We start from the raw sequence: 16,127 nt of genomic DNA, 5'->3' as shown, positions 1-16,127 counted from the left end.
TTATTGTGTTCAGACTTCGATTCTTAGTCTAAGTATAATGGTAGAATATTCTTCTACGTTTAATTGAATATTTGATTTAATTGAATATTTGATATATTTGGTATGTGAGTACAATCAATAATCGTAGAAGATTCTCCGACATTCAATTCAATATTTGATATGTTTATTTATATAATATGTAATAGACTATATAATTAATGGATCTATTTAGTGTGTATAATCATAAAAATGGATTACCTTAAGTGTTTTAAGTTTATAATGAATTATATAATTAATATTTAATATGTATAATCTTGAAAACGGAATTAGTTTATTTGTCATGTATTCTTTCTTAATATTTTTACATTAGCCGGGTGGACAACCTCCAAGTGACCAGTGCAATACTAATTTACAATGTTTCAAAAAATTTCCATTTCATTATATGACTCACATTTTAGTAAAATATTATTTCTTTTTTTATTTTTAGTAATTATAATCTGAAGCAATTTATGGTTGGATTATAATTTTTTTTTATTATATTTTTATTCTTTCTGTTTTTATTCTTTGAAAAAAAATTATTAAAATGGTGCAATTCATTTTGAAAATTAGACAAATGCATAAAAAATTTAAAAAATAACATTTCTGAGTCAAAATTGTCAAAATACTGTAGACAATATTAATTAAATTAATTAATTTACTACTTTAATTAAAATTATTAATTGGATTGAAAATTTCAGTTTAAATAAATTTCGAAGAAATTGAATATTAGATTCACAACCTATGAAGCTCAGACACTTCCTTTAAATGGTGTGTCGATGTCGGATACTCATATCGGACACCGACACTCGTATGACACTTGTAGGACACGCATCCGTGAAGTGTCTAATTCAAAAAGTATTTGTTGGATTTCTGATAATTCTAGTACGATTCTAACACAATTTTAAAAATGAAAAATACATTAATTTTCTAAAAACTCAAACTTATTGTATAAATTTTTATTATGATTATAAAAATAAGAAACAAATCTTTTTAAACCAGTCATGAAAAACATTTTTCTGATCCAAATAATAATCCAGAACATACTTGTGCACATAAATATTTATTATCAATTTATATAATTCATAATTATATAATATATAGATTCGTATCCCCGTATCCTACATTTTAGATATTATACGTATCTTCGTGTCCGTATTTATGCTACATAGGTCACGACTAATAAAATTTCATTATTATTTTAGTAAGAGTGACACGTTTATTCCCTTACAAATTAATCCATTATTGGTTAAACAGGGTTACAATGAAATGAAGTGATTACATCACAGATTACATGGACAAAAAGAGTTCACTATTTTGGATTATAGAAACCAGTAACACGAAGAAAGTTAACAATGGCAAATAAGAAGATAACAACTCCTACAACAGTTGAGCTTAGTCTCCAAGGGTCACGGAAATACACAGACCTTAACATACCCATATGACGCTTCCAACCACTATTGTAGTGATCATTGAGTTTCCCTGTGGTTTTGCCAAAATAGTCGCAATCCACCACCACATGCTTGCAAAGACCATTTATCATAGTTGCCAACTCATTGTGGCACCCAAGTTCATGGACAATGATTTCCTTGTCCACCAACAACTCCACATCCTCTTTCGTGTGAATCAGTAAATCAATCAGAGAAACATAGTTGCACATGAATGGTTGGTCTGGATAGTGGCACTGCTCCAAGGCAATGAGGTTCCTCAGCACACATTCTGTTGTTTGAAGCACTTTTAACTGAGGAATTTGGAAACGAGCTTTCACACATGTGGAGAATGGTAGACAACCTAGGCAAAGAAACCAGCTCAAAACTTCAATCTTCTCGAACTTTATGTCTAACAAACTCTTACACTTCACTTTCTCAAAGCTAACTCCTGCTTCATTCAACTTTGTTGCAGTCTTAAGAACACATTCGTTTTTGCTGCAAGGAGTGAAATGTTTTGATGGCATCCACTCCTTGGCATTAACTTTTTCTGGAAGGTAGAAACGCCTTACCAAGTCAGTGAAGTGGCTGCAAGATGAGAAGTTCTTGACAATGTCTCGATTTTGATCAGTTGTTGTGTTGTGTGGATAGTAATCTTCAAAGTAGTTAAATGCAAGCTCAAGAAAGCTATGATCGGTTACCTCGTAAACCCTTCTGCATAAATCTTCCAAGACAAAAATTGGAAGCTGGTTTTCAAGGAGTAACAGGTCTCTCTGGATGCCTTTGCAAATCCATGGTGTGGAGAACATGTAATCATTTTTCTGTTCAGATTTCTTGGATTTTCTCAGAAAGAGCTCCATGATGAAGACTGAGTCTAGCAAGATCATGTTCACAAACTCCTCTTTGCTGAGGCTAGTTGGCTCTGAATACCTGTCTTTTATGGTTTCAATGTTTTCATTGAGGAAGGCTTTGTAATTGACCAAAGCCTTTTTGTTTGTGACACGTTCCCAGAAAGCTAGAAAATACCTTTGCTTCTGCTTATGCATTGGCTCTAGTTCTGGTTTTTTGTTGTGGTGAAAGGGGCCAATTGAGATCAAAACTGGTTCATAGGCTTCCCCTTCATTCAACTTTCTGAGATTTGGAGGAACCTTGTAAATACAACACAGATCATGCAGTGCAGGCTGAATGTCTTTAGGAATGTCAATTATGTGTTCTATCTGGGGATCTGTCTCAGGTACTGCAATGTAGGTAGCAGCAGAAGAATCCATTGAAACAACTTCCTTTTTCCTAGAACATTTCAATCAAGATGAAACTGGTCAACCTAAGATAAAATCACTACTTACAGACACAACCTTGATTAACAGTAACAAAGGAAATCAAAAGGGGTTGTTAAAGCCAAAATCTTTGTTCCATTTTGATAATTAATTATGTTAACAAAGGTGAAACATGGGTAATTACCTGTGAGGGAAAGTGACGGTTGATTCAGCAGCAAGGCTTAGTTCAGAAAATTTACTTTCTTCCAAAATGGTACCTTCAGATATGCATGAAACTCTCTTCCTAATGTGTCTGAATTTGTTTCATTACCAAAGCTTTTGGAGATTAATTTATACTTGCAATTTATTTTGTCTGCATCGAACTATGTTGCATTTTCTATTCGATCCTGCATGATGCGTTCTTAAAATTCCCACTACTCTGTCACATTTTCCCACTTGCTGTGATGAATTCATTTAATATTCATTCAATTTTCAACATTTTGTCGTTTCTCTCTAAAGACATTTTCAATACGAGAAAAATATTAATATTTTGAGAGCATAGTCTAATGTGTAAAGCTGTAGATCTAAACTGTTGCCAAATTTATGTCAAGATAGAACTATCATCACATATTTAGATTTCTGAGTAATCTCTCACCCATATTTTTCCAATGAATTTTGTTCTTAACACTGTTCTTACACGAAAGGATGTGGTTATGTAAAGTTCGAATAAATTCACAAAAAATTATTAACATAAAAAAATTAATGTTAATGATGAAAATAATTAGTTATTATATTAATTAAATTAGATATTATTTTATTAATTAAAAAAATTATTGGTATTTAAAGTAATTTTTATTATTAATAAAAAAATTATAAAGTAGTTTGTAAATTGTTATCTAATCATTAGATACTAAGGTTTTAACTACTAACTACGGTATATTTTAAATTAGTCTTTATATTTTTATTAATAATATATATTACTTTAAATATCAATAGTTTTTTGGATCGACTTGTTGATGAAAACCAAACAAAAATCCAAATACAAAAGATTCTCAAACTCAAGTTAACAAGAGCTAGAAAAAATTATAGAATGAGTATAGGCAAGAGAATACCCTCTATAAAATTCATTTGTATTTACAAATTTATGGGTTTATGTTAAAATATTCAACAAGATATTTAAAATAGATAAAATATATGATTGATTAATGATTTAATATCAGTTAAGTGAGTACACCTGATCTTAGTTAAATACACATTCCTCTCTTAAACCTTTGATGTGCCTTTTAAGGACAAAAATGTGATAGAGCTCCGAGTTTCAAAGCGAACAATATCTTATATGTAATGATTGATTCTAATGATATTATCTCAACGCATTTAAAGTCGGAATAAATTTGAATCTTTTTCAAGTGAGAAAGTGTTGAAGGTATATAATGATGAGTAACATGAAAGTTTTTATAAAAAAAAAAGTGTTGAAGGTATAATAAAAAACAAATATATATTTAATACCAATTGTAAATGTTTTAATATATATATTAAAAAAATTATTAAAGAGAAACTATAATTAGATATCAACTTAGAAACTAGTTTATAATTTTTTTATTAATAACAGAAACTACTTTATATACCAATAACTTTTTAGTCTATAAAATAGTATTTAATTTTATTAATATTTTTTTTATCAGCAGATTTTGGTAATATAGTAACTAATTATTTTTTTTCCAAAATTAGTTTTTATTTAATTATTTTCTCGTATTATATATATATATATATACTATTTTCCCATTCTATAGACTTTATTTTTTTTTATAAAACCAAAACAATCAAATGATTTGTGACCAATAATATAGTACATTTGCATCATAAAGGTAAGCAAGAAGTTTTACATTGAATAATATTTGTTAACAAAAATATACAACAAAGGTATATACTTAATATCATAAACTTTTGAATTAAATATATTGTTATAATTCATACGGAGTTTATTCATTCCTTAATAACAAAATCTCTTCAATGTTTATCCTCGTCATACTTCATAAGTATATTAGTGCCAAACGTGAGTTTGAAAAGACTCACTTGAGAGAAGTTTTTTTCTTCTTCATTGCATTTAATATCAAATTCACTTGTTTGTTTGAATTATGCTTAACTAACACTATATTTAAACCCAAGTCATTTTCCACAAGTTCTTGAAGTGCCTAGAAAAATGTTCCACATGATAAAGTTTTTGAGTTTAAAATCTTCTTGAGATTTTTTTTCCAACCTGTAAGTTTTACTTTATGCAGTCAATGCAAATTAATTTCTATATATTTATAAAATTTTGCAACTTTGATTTGGAGAAGTATGAGATCACTCATGACTTGAGATGAGAGTGTCATGCACGTCTCATGAATTAAATATATCACCATTAAGTTTGCATGATGGAGACTAAATGATTTTATATTCTGGGTTTCATTTTCAATTACAGACACAGTTACTAAATTAATGACAGCAACCTTAACTTTATTTTGCAATGATGTTATGTATATAATAAAGAAGAATGATATGATTTATAATTAAGAAGAGAACATGCATGGTTTTCTTTTCAAAGGTTCACATTTCAAAATAGAAAACAGCTCTTTTTCCAACATACTAATACCATTTCTTTCAACTTTATTTTGTTTATTATAGGTTTTGAATGGCACTCACCAATTCATAGGTTAGTTTGTTTGAGTAAGTAGAAATAATATGATGATTCTTTATTATATGTTAAACATCATCTAAGAAGGACACTTTGAGCTTGTTGTTTGGTTTCTTTTCATGTTACTTTCATGATTTTTCTCCAATTTTGTTGTGTTCCTTCAAATTCCTTGTGTTCATTCAAATGAAAACATGTTTATGATATTCATTTTTTTATATTGAATGTTAAATATGCTTATTTATAGAAAATTTTCCCTCATCATTTGATTTTCATGTAATACCAGTCAACAAAGTGTCTGAGAAAATCATGGACAAAGCAGCTTACAGAAGAAAGCAAGAAACTAATCACATTAACCAAGCTTGGCAAGGACATCATTCAGAGTAGAAATAGCAACAGCATAGTACTTCTCTGCTTCTGGGCTGCTCTTAATTTTTGCTGCATGATCCAGCTGTTAAACAAAAATTAACAACTCTAATTAGCACTCTAAAACTACCAAAATCCTAAACTGATAAGCACAAAATTATGTTTTTCATACCATTTTTTCTCAATTTGAATTAGAGTTTCACCTATTTCATGCAAACATTTATTGTGTAGATTATCTAGAAGAAATTCTACTGCACAACAACATCAAAAGTACACAAAGATTTGCATCTAAGTTCTGCCCAATTGATGAAGAACAACTATTGCAGAACAACATCAAAAGTACACAAAGATCTGCATCTAAGTTCTGCCCAATTGATGAAGAACAACTATTGCAGAACAACATCAAAAGCACACAAAGATTTGCATCTAAGTTCTGCCTAATTGATGAAGAACAACAGACTTAATTATCTCTTTTTTTTCTCCCTTTAGATACAATCATGCTATTTTCTTATCAGAATTAGAAATTCACCTCGGTATAGTACACATTGATGTTTAAAGAACACTTTACTATGTAAATTATTAAAGTAAAACTTCAAATCTGATTGGAAAAACATTTATAGTATTTTTCAACTTACATTGCTGATATCCTGGAAGAGCTTGCCAGTGAGTTCCTTGAGTGATTTCTTCTCATCCTTAGGCTTTGCAGCAATGACAGTGTTGAGATCAAACCGCAGATACTCAGCTCTGAGACGCAAATCATTCTGAACATATGGCCAAGCTTTCTTTTCTATTAACTTCTTCACAGCAACAATTTCCTTAGCTGATTCCTTTGCCCTTTGTGCAGCCTCAGTAGGAGACAGTGGTTGAAGGAAGAACCTTTCTTTCAGTGGCAGATCAAGGTCTCTTGCTTCATCAGAGTTCAATGTTCCAGCTGCCATATTCCATAACACAGCCACCATGGTTATAATTATCTTCAAACACCATTCTTCATGTCACTTTAAGTGCCCCATTTTTTGTTTTGTTTTCCTTGTCTTTGCCTCTAACCCTTTATCATGAATGAAATCTACTAAAATCAAACTCAATTCTACCTCAAACATTTCTACCCCATTTCCATTTATTCATCACTCATCATCCACTTTAAGTCTAATTTAATCTTACAAAACTGACTAGATTAAGAAAAGACAAAATAAATACTAGAAATATAGAAAAGAGAACAGAGAAACAGTTAAGAATTAGAAAAAAAAAATATTAGCTTAAACTTATTTTATGTTCAAAACTTAAACTTATTCTGCTGTGGTACATACCATCTCACATAACCCCATTTCTAATTTTTGCTTTGCCTCTAACCCTGTTTTCATAAAATGAAACTTCCTAAAAACCAAACTCAATTCTACCTCTAAATTTCCCTACCCAAATTTGCATTTTTCATTCATCCTTTAATACAACATCCATGATCTATTAATAATTTCCACTTGACAAGTAAAGATCACAGCACACACACATTCATGCACATATACATGATATCAAGTTAGACTTAAAGGGAAAAAGAGTCAACTATTCAACTTATCTGAATGATCAAAACTATAAGCAAATTTGAACAAAATTCAAATATAAAGAAACAGCTGTTCTTTAACGTTTTGTGAAGAAATTGTTACATATATAAAAAAAAGGAGTTTAATATTCGTACATAATCTCTATACAGATATTTACACAGTTATCACTGTAAATATGTTTACAGTGTTAACTCATGACAATTCATCATGGATGAGTATATCTGGTAAGGTAGCTTTTGTAAAACTCTACAAACTTCCTATACACAACAATCTGTGTTTGAAGCAGTATGAAAAATACTATATTACAAAAACATCCTAGTCAGAGTTTAATGGCAATTCACTGTCACTGAATGAACTGATTAGAAATCAATATTAATACAACTTTTTAAGGTAAGTATTGTAAAAGTCTACAAACTTATTATACAGAATTGAATCTAGTGTTAAAAAACTTCACAGTATATGTATTATAGACTATGAACAAATGGGAGATAACTGTTGACATAACTTTTTTTCCTATGAACATGATCAAAATAGTATCTCAAACCTAATAACAAAAGACTAATATGTTCTGGAAAGGGTCAAACAATATGAAATGGGACTAATTGTTGATATAATTGGATGCAAAACAACCATTGTATACCCTTTGAAAACTTGTGATGAATGATAATTTCTTCAGAATGAATTGATTTATATATGGTGATGAGAGAAAGAGAGACTTACGCAATCCACCAGAAGGTGGGGGAGGAGGTCCAACTTTGATAGATTTGGCATCAGCAAGAACAGCTTGAACAAAGGAGCCAGTGGCCAAACCAGCAGCAACAAGAGAAAGCACTGCCCTACGGCTACTTTGTGCCTCACCACTCACTTGTTGTTGTTGTTGCTGTTGTGCTCTGACTGTGAACCCTGCACGTGTGACTGAGGCCACCCTGTTGCCATGCAAGCGTGTGGAGCCACTCACTTGAAGGCTTCCTGCCATTGATGCCATTGCTTGAGCCATTGTGTTTCCTTGATCCTTTGCTAGCCAAGTTCTTTCTTTCGCTTGTGCTTGGTTTTGTGGAATGTGACAAGAGTGAGTGTGAGTGTGTGAGTGAGAGAGAGAGAGAGAAGAGTGCAATATAGTTTGCTTTTTTTTGTGGTGATTGGTGTGTTTGTGATGATGAGTGGTTGTGTAGAGTGCCTTATCTAAACATTTTCCACTTGGATAACGTTGGATGTGGTTTTGGCCAATCATGGTCGATCATTTGTGGCTGCACCATGACATGCTGGATTCTGAGTCCTACGTGGACTCTTACCAATGTGACACTTGGATTCAGGGATTATTCAATATAAACTTATTTTATAAATAAAAAGGAAAATGTTATTTGAAAATTGCATATTTGAAGACATCCGATTACTTCACTAATGTAATTTTAAAATTATTTCATTTTAATAAAAAAAAATTCCTTTTAGTTGTAATATTATGCAGAATTGTAAACATATTATTATTCTAAAAAAATATATTTATATATTTCGAAAAATATTTGTAAAGTTGATACTCCAAATCAATCTTTCAATATTTTTAATTTATAAGAAAAATTATTAATACTAAACTAAAATCATATAAAATTTATCCATGAGAATTTCTCTTGTTAAAAGAATATGCTCAAATTTTTACACAAACATTTATCAACTCTAAAACTAGTTAATATTTATCCTTTTTTTAACATGTTTTTTTTTATTATCAGTAAAAGATTTATTAAATGTTATAAAATTACATGGGTCTCACTATTTAATGAATCTCACAAATTTGTAAATTTTAGTAAATATTATTAAAAAAAGTGTATCATTTAACAAGATTATATTAGGAGTGATACTCTTTACATGTGATTAGAAATGAGATAAGAAAAGAGACCAAAATGTGTAAATGTAATAATAATATGATAAAAAGAATTATAAAAGATATTATATAAAACTTTTTTAAAATGTAGAATTGTGGATAGTATCATTTTTTAACATAGTTTAACTATTAACTAGAATTTGTTAAAAAGGTAAAATTATATGAACTTAATAAATTTTAGTCATAATTTAATAATATATATAATCAACTTTAACTTGTAATTAGAAATCTATCAGACTGTATACAAATTTTAACCAATAATAAAAATATGTGTGAAAATAAACCTATTGAAGAATGTATTATCACTCTTTATTCTACCAATTATTTTTTTATTTCCATTTTTCTTTCACTTGTTGAAAGCTCAACGAATTGACTAATGTTGAAGTGAGAAAGAAAACAAATGTATTATAGATAAGTTAATGTACATCACTATCAATTTTAGATATTTTATTAGTGGCTCATAAGTATATATATATATATATATATATATATATATAATTTAGTAATTTACACATTTTAGATGGATTAATTATGTGCTACTATAATCACTTGTATACTTAAATATTTTTTGTTCATGTAAAATAAATGAGTTTTAATTTGAGTTCATATATTTTTTTCTAGTCCTTCTAAAATCATTGGTTGTTAGTTTTGATTTTGAGTATTTTATAACATCACTTAACTATTTATTTGCTGAAAAAAATATCATGTAATCATTTTAAGTGATGGAATACATTAGTGTTGTGATATAAAATTTATTTATCTATTTTAAAATAAATATTTGAAAATAAAAATAATAATTTGAAATTATGGAAGAGTGAAAATAAAATAAAAATATTTTATAGGAATTAAAACCAAAATTTACAAAGTTTATAAAGAATACATATAGTTAGTTCAAACTTTATAAAAATTAAAAACAAAAATTTTATTTATAGAAATAAAAATCAAAACTTCTAATTTTATACATATTAAAAATATATTTAACTCTTCGCTCATACTACTATATTAAATTGATAATATATAGTTATATCAACTATTACAAAAATATCTTAAATGGTATATATTTAAAGATACTCATCACATCATAAAGAAAAAACAATGTATTAAATTCATATATTACTTATATTGCACAAATATGATAGTTTAAAAAATTGAATTGAACTAACTAATTTGATAATATAGTAAGAAATCAGGTATTTTTAGAATCACTGAGTTTTAATAAAAAAAATCAGTGAAATTTCTTACAAAATTCGTTTGAATCACTAATTTAAAAAGGGAAAAATATGTTTTATTTACTAGTAATTTAAAAAAAAATATCCTTGTATTTTCAAATTGAGTTCTCTGACTTTTAAAATATATAATTTTAATCTTTCTTTTACACCCAAATTTAACGTTTAGTGATGATTTTTATGGTACTAAATCCACCTAATATTTTTTTAGTACTAATTAATCAAAATTTAAAGTATAAAACCAAAACCAAGTTTGACAAAAGATTAAAAACATATTTAACTATTTAAAAAAATAATATAAAAATATTGATATTTTCTTATTAAATTTTAAAAAAATGTAACTATTTTCTGTAATTGTTTCCATGACTAGGAAATTTGAGACAACAGAGACAAATGTGAAATGAGATAGATAATGTGATAAGGAAAATAAGAAATTAGTTTAAAAAAACATGTACAAGAATAATATAAAATTTTCTTTTATATACTTTTATTTTCTTTACCTTGACTTGTTGATAGTTTATCCAATAGAGCAATGTTGAAGTAGTCCAATTCACTAGAGAAACAAGACAATAATGTTATGAAGATGCTATTATGATGTATCCCTATCAATTATAGATATTTTTCCTCCATTGTTGTTGCTGCTACATTTAATTAAGTTTACATTCTTAGCCAGTAATATCAACAAAAAGATCTTGTGTTTGTCTGCATAATGACTAAGATGGTTTATCTAAAGAACTTTAGAACAATTATTTCACACTTACACAGCTTCTCAATGATCAATTCTCATATAAATTCATAATTCTTTTAACAAAAATGTAGAGAACAAGAATTAAAATATCAACAATCACCCTAATAAGTTACCAACTTACCACCATGACATGTGTAAAATTTTTTAGTAATATAAGTCCTGAATCAACAGTGATAAAAGTTGCAGTGTAGTTCAATCTGGCAGATACTAGTTTAAATCAATTCCAGATACATTTTCTGTGAAAATTTTACAGAACTCTTGTATGAAAGCTAATATACAAGATGCCTCCTGCATAAAAAAAAACTAAACAAGACCCACCAAATCATTAGAAGAGCTAGTAATGGTCCCACCCATGAGCATTGAGAAATGTAGAAACAGAATGGCTTACATTACATACACTTGCATTCATGAACAATCTTCCAATTTTATAATGCTGAAGACCAGTATTGCTCCAAGTATAACATGCAGACAAATGAAGACCAATATTGCTTTAGTATAATATGCAGCAGAGCTTGGAATTACATAATATTACTTTCCATCATTTGTGATTATGGTCTTCCACAAAGGGTTTTATTGATTTTCAACCCAAAGGGCCCATTACCATGTATTACATACTTTGGAAGGAAACTTATTGGTTCCCAGTAGATACTTGGACTTACTGAAAAGAAACTTCTAAATATTTAGATTTCCTCATTTTGCTACAGTAAAATATCTATACATTTTGTTTGGTCACTCTTTTATCAACTCTTTGAACTAGGATCCAAGAGAGAATGAGAAGAGTGGAAGACACTATTCATAAGCAACATTGAATCCAAGAGGAAGAGAAATGAATAATTAAAATTATGCATTAGGAAAGAGGTATATTTTCAGTTTGTTAGTGTTAACAAGTATATTGGGAAATAATTAGAATAATCTGATCCTTTAATTCAGAAATGGTAAAACCTTAAGAGTGCATATAGATGTGTCTCTGATATCTAACAATATATCCTTGGCAATAGGTAACCATAAGCTTGGTTTTGTTCAATTTTATAAGAGTTTTTCCGCCACTAGTTCTCACTGCATTCATTTTCATTACAATGTTTTCTGAGCACATGTTTAAGACATTCAAAACAAGCACCAAGTCCAAGAATCTTAGTATCTGAAAATGCTTAGGGATATGACCCATTGGCAATGTCTAAGAAGCTTTTAAAATGTAATAAAGTATTACATTTGGGTGCATCTTCTCAGTTATCTAGTATATGAGCCAACCTCTAGCCTTTTACCATCTCACCAAAGTTACACTTGATCTTTCTGAACAATTCATCATATATACAATTTTAAAATGAAAAAAAAAAAAGAATGAGTTCATTTGAAAATATCAAATCAATAAGGTCATGCTAAAAAGTACAAGTACTTACAAGTGGTCAACCAACCTCTAATAACTGTTAACAGAATTTGTGATTTATCTCATAAGTCAGAACAAAGAGGAGGTCATTGGAAATGAAGAAACCATGGTAAGAAATTTGCAGTTCATTCTTAATTTCTGACTATCATTGCGAAGCAAATAAACCACTGTCGCAAATTCTCCAACAATATCGAACGGTTTGTCTTCAACTCCAAAGCAAAATATGGGAAGTAACCAAATTTAAGAATCTGTACAACTTCATTTGTAATAACTGCTGGAGTTTCATAGACAATTGTTAAGAAAATCATAGTCAACAACACTGGCAAAATCTCAGAGATAAAATTGCTCAAACCAATGTTTTGGAGCTGCAGGGTGGATTTTAAAAGCACGGGCAACAAAATTCCTGTTGCTTGTTGCAACCATGCTTGCAATGGAATATCTTTTGGAAGACAGACCCTTTTCCATAATCCACGAATGGAACCTATGCCTAGGCTTAATGCGATTCTCTAAGTCAAAGCACAAGAATGATGGAAAAGTGACCAAATTCTCCAATGAGTGTCCCATTTCCTGACACAAGAAATTAATCTTTTGCTCCAAACTTTCAGGGTTTTGGCTAAGAATCTTGGGATGAATTGTGATCATCTTACACACCTTTGAAAACTCAATACCAAGATGTAGAAGGCAATCAAATCTCCTTTGTAACTCATCACTTGTTCCATGCATATAAGAGAAAATATTCATGGTCAGAGCATTTTCTCCAAAGCCAATGGCATGCAAGAAGTTCAACTTACTCATATTGTGAGTTGGAGTTCTTGACACCTGAATAGTCTTCAAAAAATCTAGATAACCTTTATCTCGTACAACATTGGGATTGCTCGCGACAAAACTAACCAACAAACTATGATTCCCATCCTTAATCTTCTCAAAGAACCACTCATGTAAACCCAAAGCTCTCATCACATTTGGCAGATTACACATCTTGACTGTCCCCAACACATGAGCCGAATCCCTCCTAACAATATCAACACCATTGGAACTGATTCCAAAGTGTTTCAACAGCTTCATCACATTGACCATCCCCGTCTTCAATTCAAGCTCCAACAATTCCGGTCCATTTACAATCAAGCGTGCCACGTCCTCTTTCTTTGCACCAAACCTACAAAAATACTCAATTGCTTGAACCAACTCCTCTTCCCCGTGCTCAACAATAACACCTACCCCAACACCATTGTTCCCTCCAATGAACTCCCCTATGTTCTTCCCTCCATTCAATTCATAAAACAACCTTATCTTCCTACACACCCCAACCCAATCATCCACACCATTCCCCTTCTCTTCAACACACCCAGCCAAACCAAACTTCCCAAAAAGCAACCTCAGATCACAAAACAAAGCCTCAACCTCAACACCCTTCTGGCCATCAAACACAAAGGGGAAAGCCAGGCATATCCCCACAACCTGCATATTGCAAAAACCATACTTTTTGAACCCACAAAGCCTACCCTTCAACTCAGAAGCGCCCCAGTTGAACACACACCCACTCTCCACATACAGCACCCCAAGCTTGTCCCAGGGAAACCCAAATTCGCTGAGAACACAAGCAGCATCCAAAAGGGTCCCATCTTCTGAAAAGAAGAACTTGTTCTGGGGAAACAAAGAGGGGAACTTGGAGGGGTGTATGCCAATGCTCTCAAAGAAGAATTCAAATTCGTTGATGGGGTTGTACCTGAGGAACTTGTTGAGGTTGTGGGGATAGTGGGGAGGGGAGAAAGAAGTGAGCTTGGTGATGAGGTTAATGAGGGCAGTGTTGGAATTCTTGGAGATTTGATCAGCGAAGGCGTAAGGAATGCAGCGCGTGGCGTGGAGATAATCAGTGAGAGACTTCTGGCCCTGTGCTATGGCGAACTTCTTGTACTTCCAAGGGATCTTTGATAGCTTTGAGCTGTTGCAAACATGGCGGTGGAGAGACATGTTTGCTCCAAACCCAGGGTTTGGTTTCTTTCTCTCTTCAACTCATCTTTCTTAATAATAGTAAAATGGAACAAAAAACACCTTATTATAAATTCATGGACTAACCATTTAAAATACTTTTACATTATTATTTAATAATTACAAATTGTTCTTCATACAATTTTGTGAGTTTTACAATTTGGTTTAATTTAACAAATTAATATTTTTCACATTTTTGAAAACTAAATACTGCTTGAGAATCAACTTAATTAAAATTTACTCATTTTTAAATATGATTTTTTTTATAAATATTTAAAATGATATATATATATATATGTAGTTTGTGTGTTTTTTAATTTAAAAAAAGAAAATAAATATTATTAAATAAGAATAAATAAATATTCAAAATATTAGTTGACTACACTAATTTGACCAAAGAAATGTTAATATATATGAATGAGTTATTCTAAATGGGCCAACTCAACCCAAAATTGGTTCACGGGCCTGCCAAATGTATATTTCTTCCTTAGGTGTGTAAGTATAAAAAACATTCTAAATTATTTTGAATCTGAATTATGTAATTTAAAATTCAAAAATATATTTTAAATTTTAGAATCTATAAATATATTTTAAATTATATAATTTAAAATATATTTTAAATTTAAAAAATATATTATAGATACAAAAATTTATTTTAGATTGTATAATTTAAGATATATTTTCAAATTTAAAAAAATATCTTCAATATTAAATTATTTATAATACATAATACATTATGTATTATGTAACCTAAAAACTTGACCATTAGCTGGTTATTCTTGCAATAAATAATGAAAAAATATCAACATTCCAAATTTTTGACAAAATCTTTAATATAATATATTATAAATAATAAATTCTAATTATTTTTATTCACAATATCATTTACATATTTTTTTTTACTCATAATTTCATTATAATCACTAGTCTTATATTTACAATTCTTAAAATAGACTAATCATATTAACAATTATTAAAATGCACTAATCTTATATTAATAATTGTTAAAATGGATTATTTAACTGATTCAACCCATTATAGATTGGTAATTTAAAGTGGGCAAATTCTTCATGCACCTTCTATACCTTTTCTCTACACTTTATATATTCTTTTTAATTCCAACAATATATTTCAGAGTATGGTAGAGAGTATGGTAGAGAGTGTGGTGTTTTCTTCTTTATTTTCAATTTTCAATTTTCAAGTTGTTTTTTCCTTTTCCTTTAGGACTTCTAAATGAATAAAACAAAATTGCTCATTTTCTAAAAATCATATTTTAACATGCAACAAAAAATATGGATGCAATTTGCTTTAGAATCATTGTGTTTCAAAGTTGTGTGATGATGTTGTTGGTTCAAAAGTATGGCAACACTCAATTCCACCTTTCAAAATCATCATTAACATATCCTTATCCAGGTGGGGATAAAAGTTTGATGTTCCTTCCTACCCCATTGAGAATAGGACAAAAATTTATCCTCCCCTATTCTTTGTATAATTTTATATTATTTATTAACTAAATTTTGGATCAAATAATACACATGTTCAAATTATGATGGTGTTATTTATCTTTGAGATATGTCATATATTAATAATCTCTTCCACGATAACTAACATGAATAATG

At 29.6% G+C, this 16,127-nt stretch overlaps 3 protein-coding genes across 4 annotated transcripts; all 3 read right to left on the bottom strand.

Annotated features, from left to right (window-relative positions):
* Positions 1 to 1,232: 1,232 nt before the first annotated feature.
* On the bottom strand, positions 1,233 to 3,136 carry LOC137819525 (UPF0481 protein At3g47200). The gene is made up of 2 exons (XM_068623403.2): positions 2,901 to 3,136; positions 1,233 to 2,729 (listed from the first exon to the last, which is right to left on the bottom strand). The coding sequence occupies exon 2, from the start codon at positions 2,708 to 2,710 to the stop codon at positions 1,328 to 1,330; it is 1,383 nt and encodes a 460-aa protein (XP_068479504.1). The 5' UTR covers positions 2,711 to 2,729; positions 2,901 to 3,136; the 3' UTR covers positions 1,233 to 1,327.
* Positions 3,137 to 5,606: 2,470 nt separating this feature from the next.
* On the bottom strand, positions 5,607 to 8,455 carry LOC137819662 (oxygen-evolving enhancer protein 3, chloroplastic). Its single transcript, XM_068623563.2, has 3 exons — positions 8,006 to 8,455; positions 6,368 to 6,663; positions 5,607 to 5,817 (listed from the first exon to the last, which is right to left on the bottom strand). Exons 1-3 carry the CDS (start codon positions 8,280 to 8,282, stop codon positions 5,719 to 5,721), a joined length of 672 nt encoding a protein of 223 aa, XP_068479664.1. The 5' UTR covers positions 8,283 to 8,455; the 3' UTR covers positions 5,607 to 5,718.
* A 2,698-nt stretch (positions 8,456 to 11,153) lies between these two features.
* Positions 11,154 to 14,556, bottom strand: SHOT1 (Mitochondrial transcription termination factor family protein). 2 transcript variants are annotated; one of them, XM_068622665.2, is made up of 2 exons: positions 12,533 to 14,550; positions 11,154 to 11,584 (listed from the first exon to the last, which is right to left on the bottom strand). In XM_068622665.2, exon 1 carries the CDS (start codon positions 14,488 to 14,490, stop codon positions 12,850 to 12,852), a length of 1,641 nt encoding a protein of 546 aa, XP_068478766.1. In that variant the 5' UTR covers positions 14,491 to 14,550; the 3' UTR covers positions 11,154 to 11,584; positions 12,533 to 12,849. The 2 variants fall into 2 exon arrangements, with proteins under 2 accessions (XP_068478766.1, XP_090152583.1); XM_090296457.1 differs by having other exon boundaries at positions 11,348 to 11,584; positions 12,548 to 14,556.
* Between the last annotated feature and the right edge of the window lie 1,571 nt (positions 14,557 to 16,127).

This window comes from Phaseolus vulgaris, chromosome 10 (genome assembly GCF_051622355.1).
Source record: "Phaseolus vulgaris cultivar YP4 chromosome 10, ASM5162235v1, whole genome shotgun sequence".
Classification (NCBI taxonomy): domain Eukaryota; kingdom Viridiplantae; phylum Streptophyta; class Magnoliopsida; order Fabales; family Fabaceae; genus Phaseolus; species Phaseolus vulgaris.
Note: the sequence above shows the minus strand (reverse complement) of the source record. Positions and strands in the feature narration are given on the sequence as shown.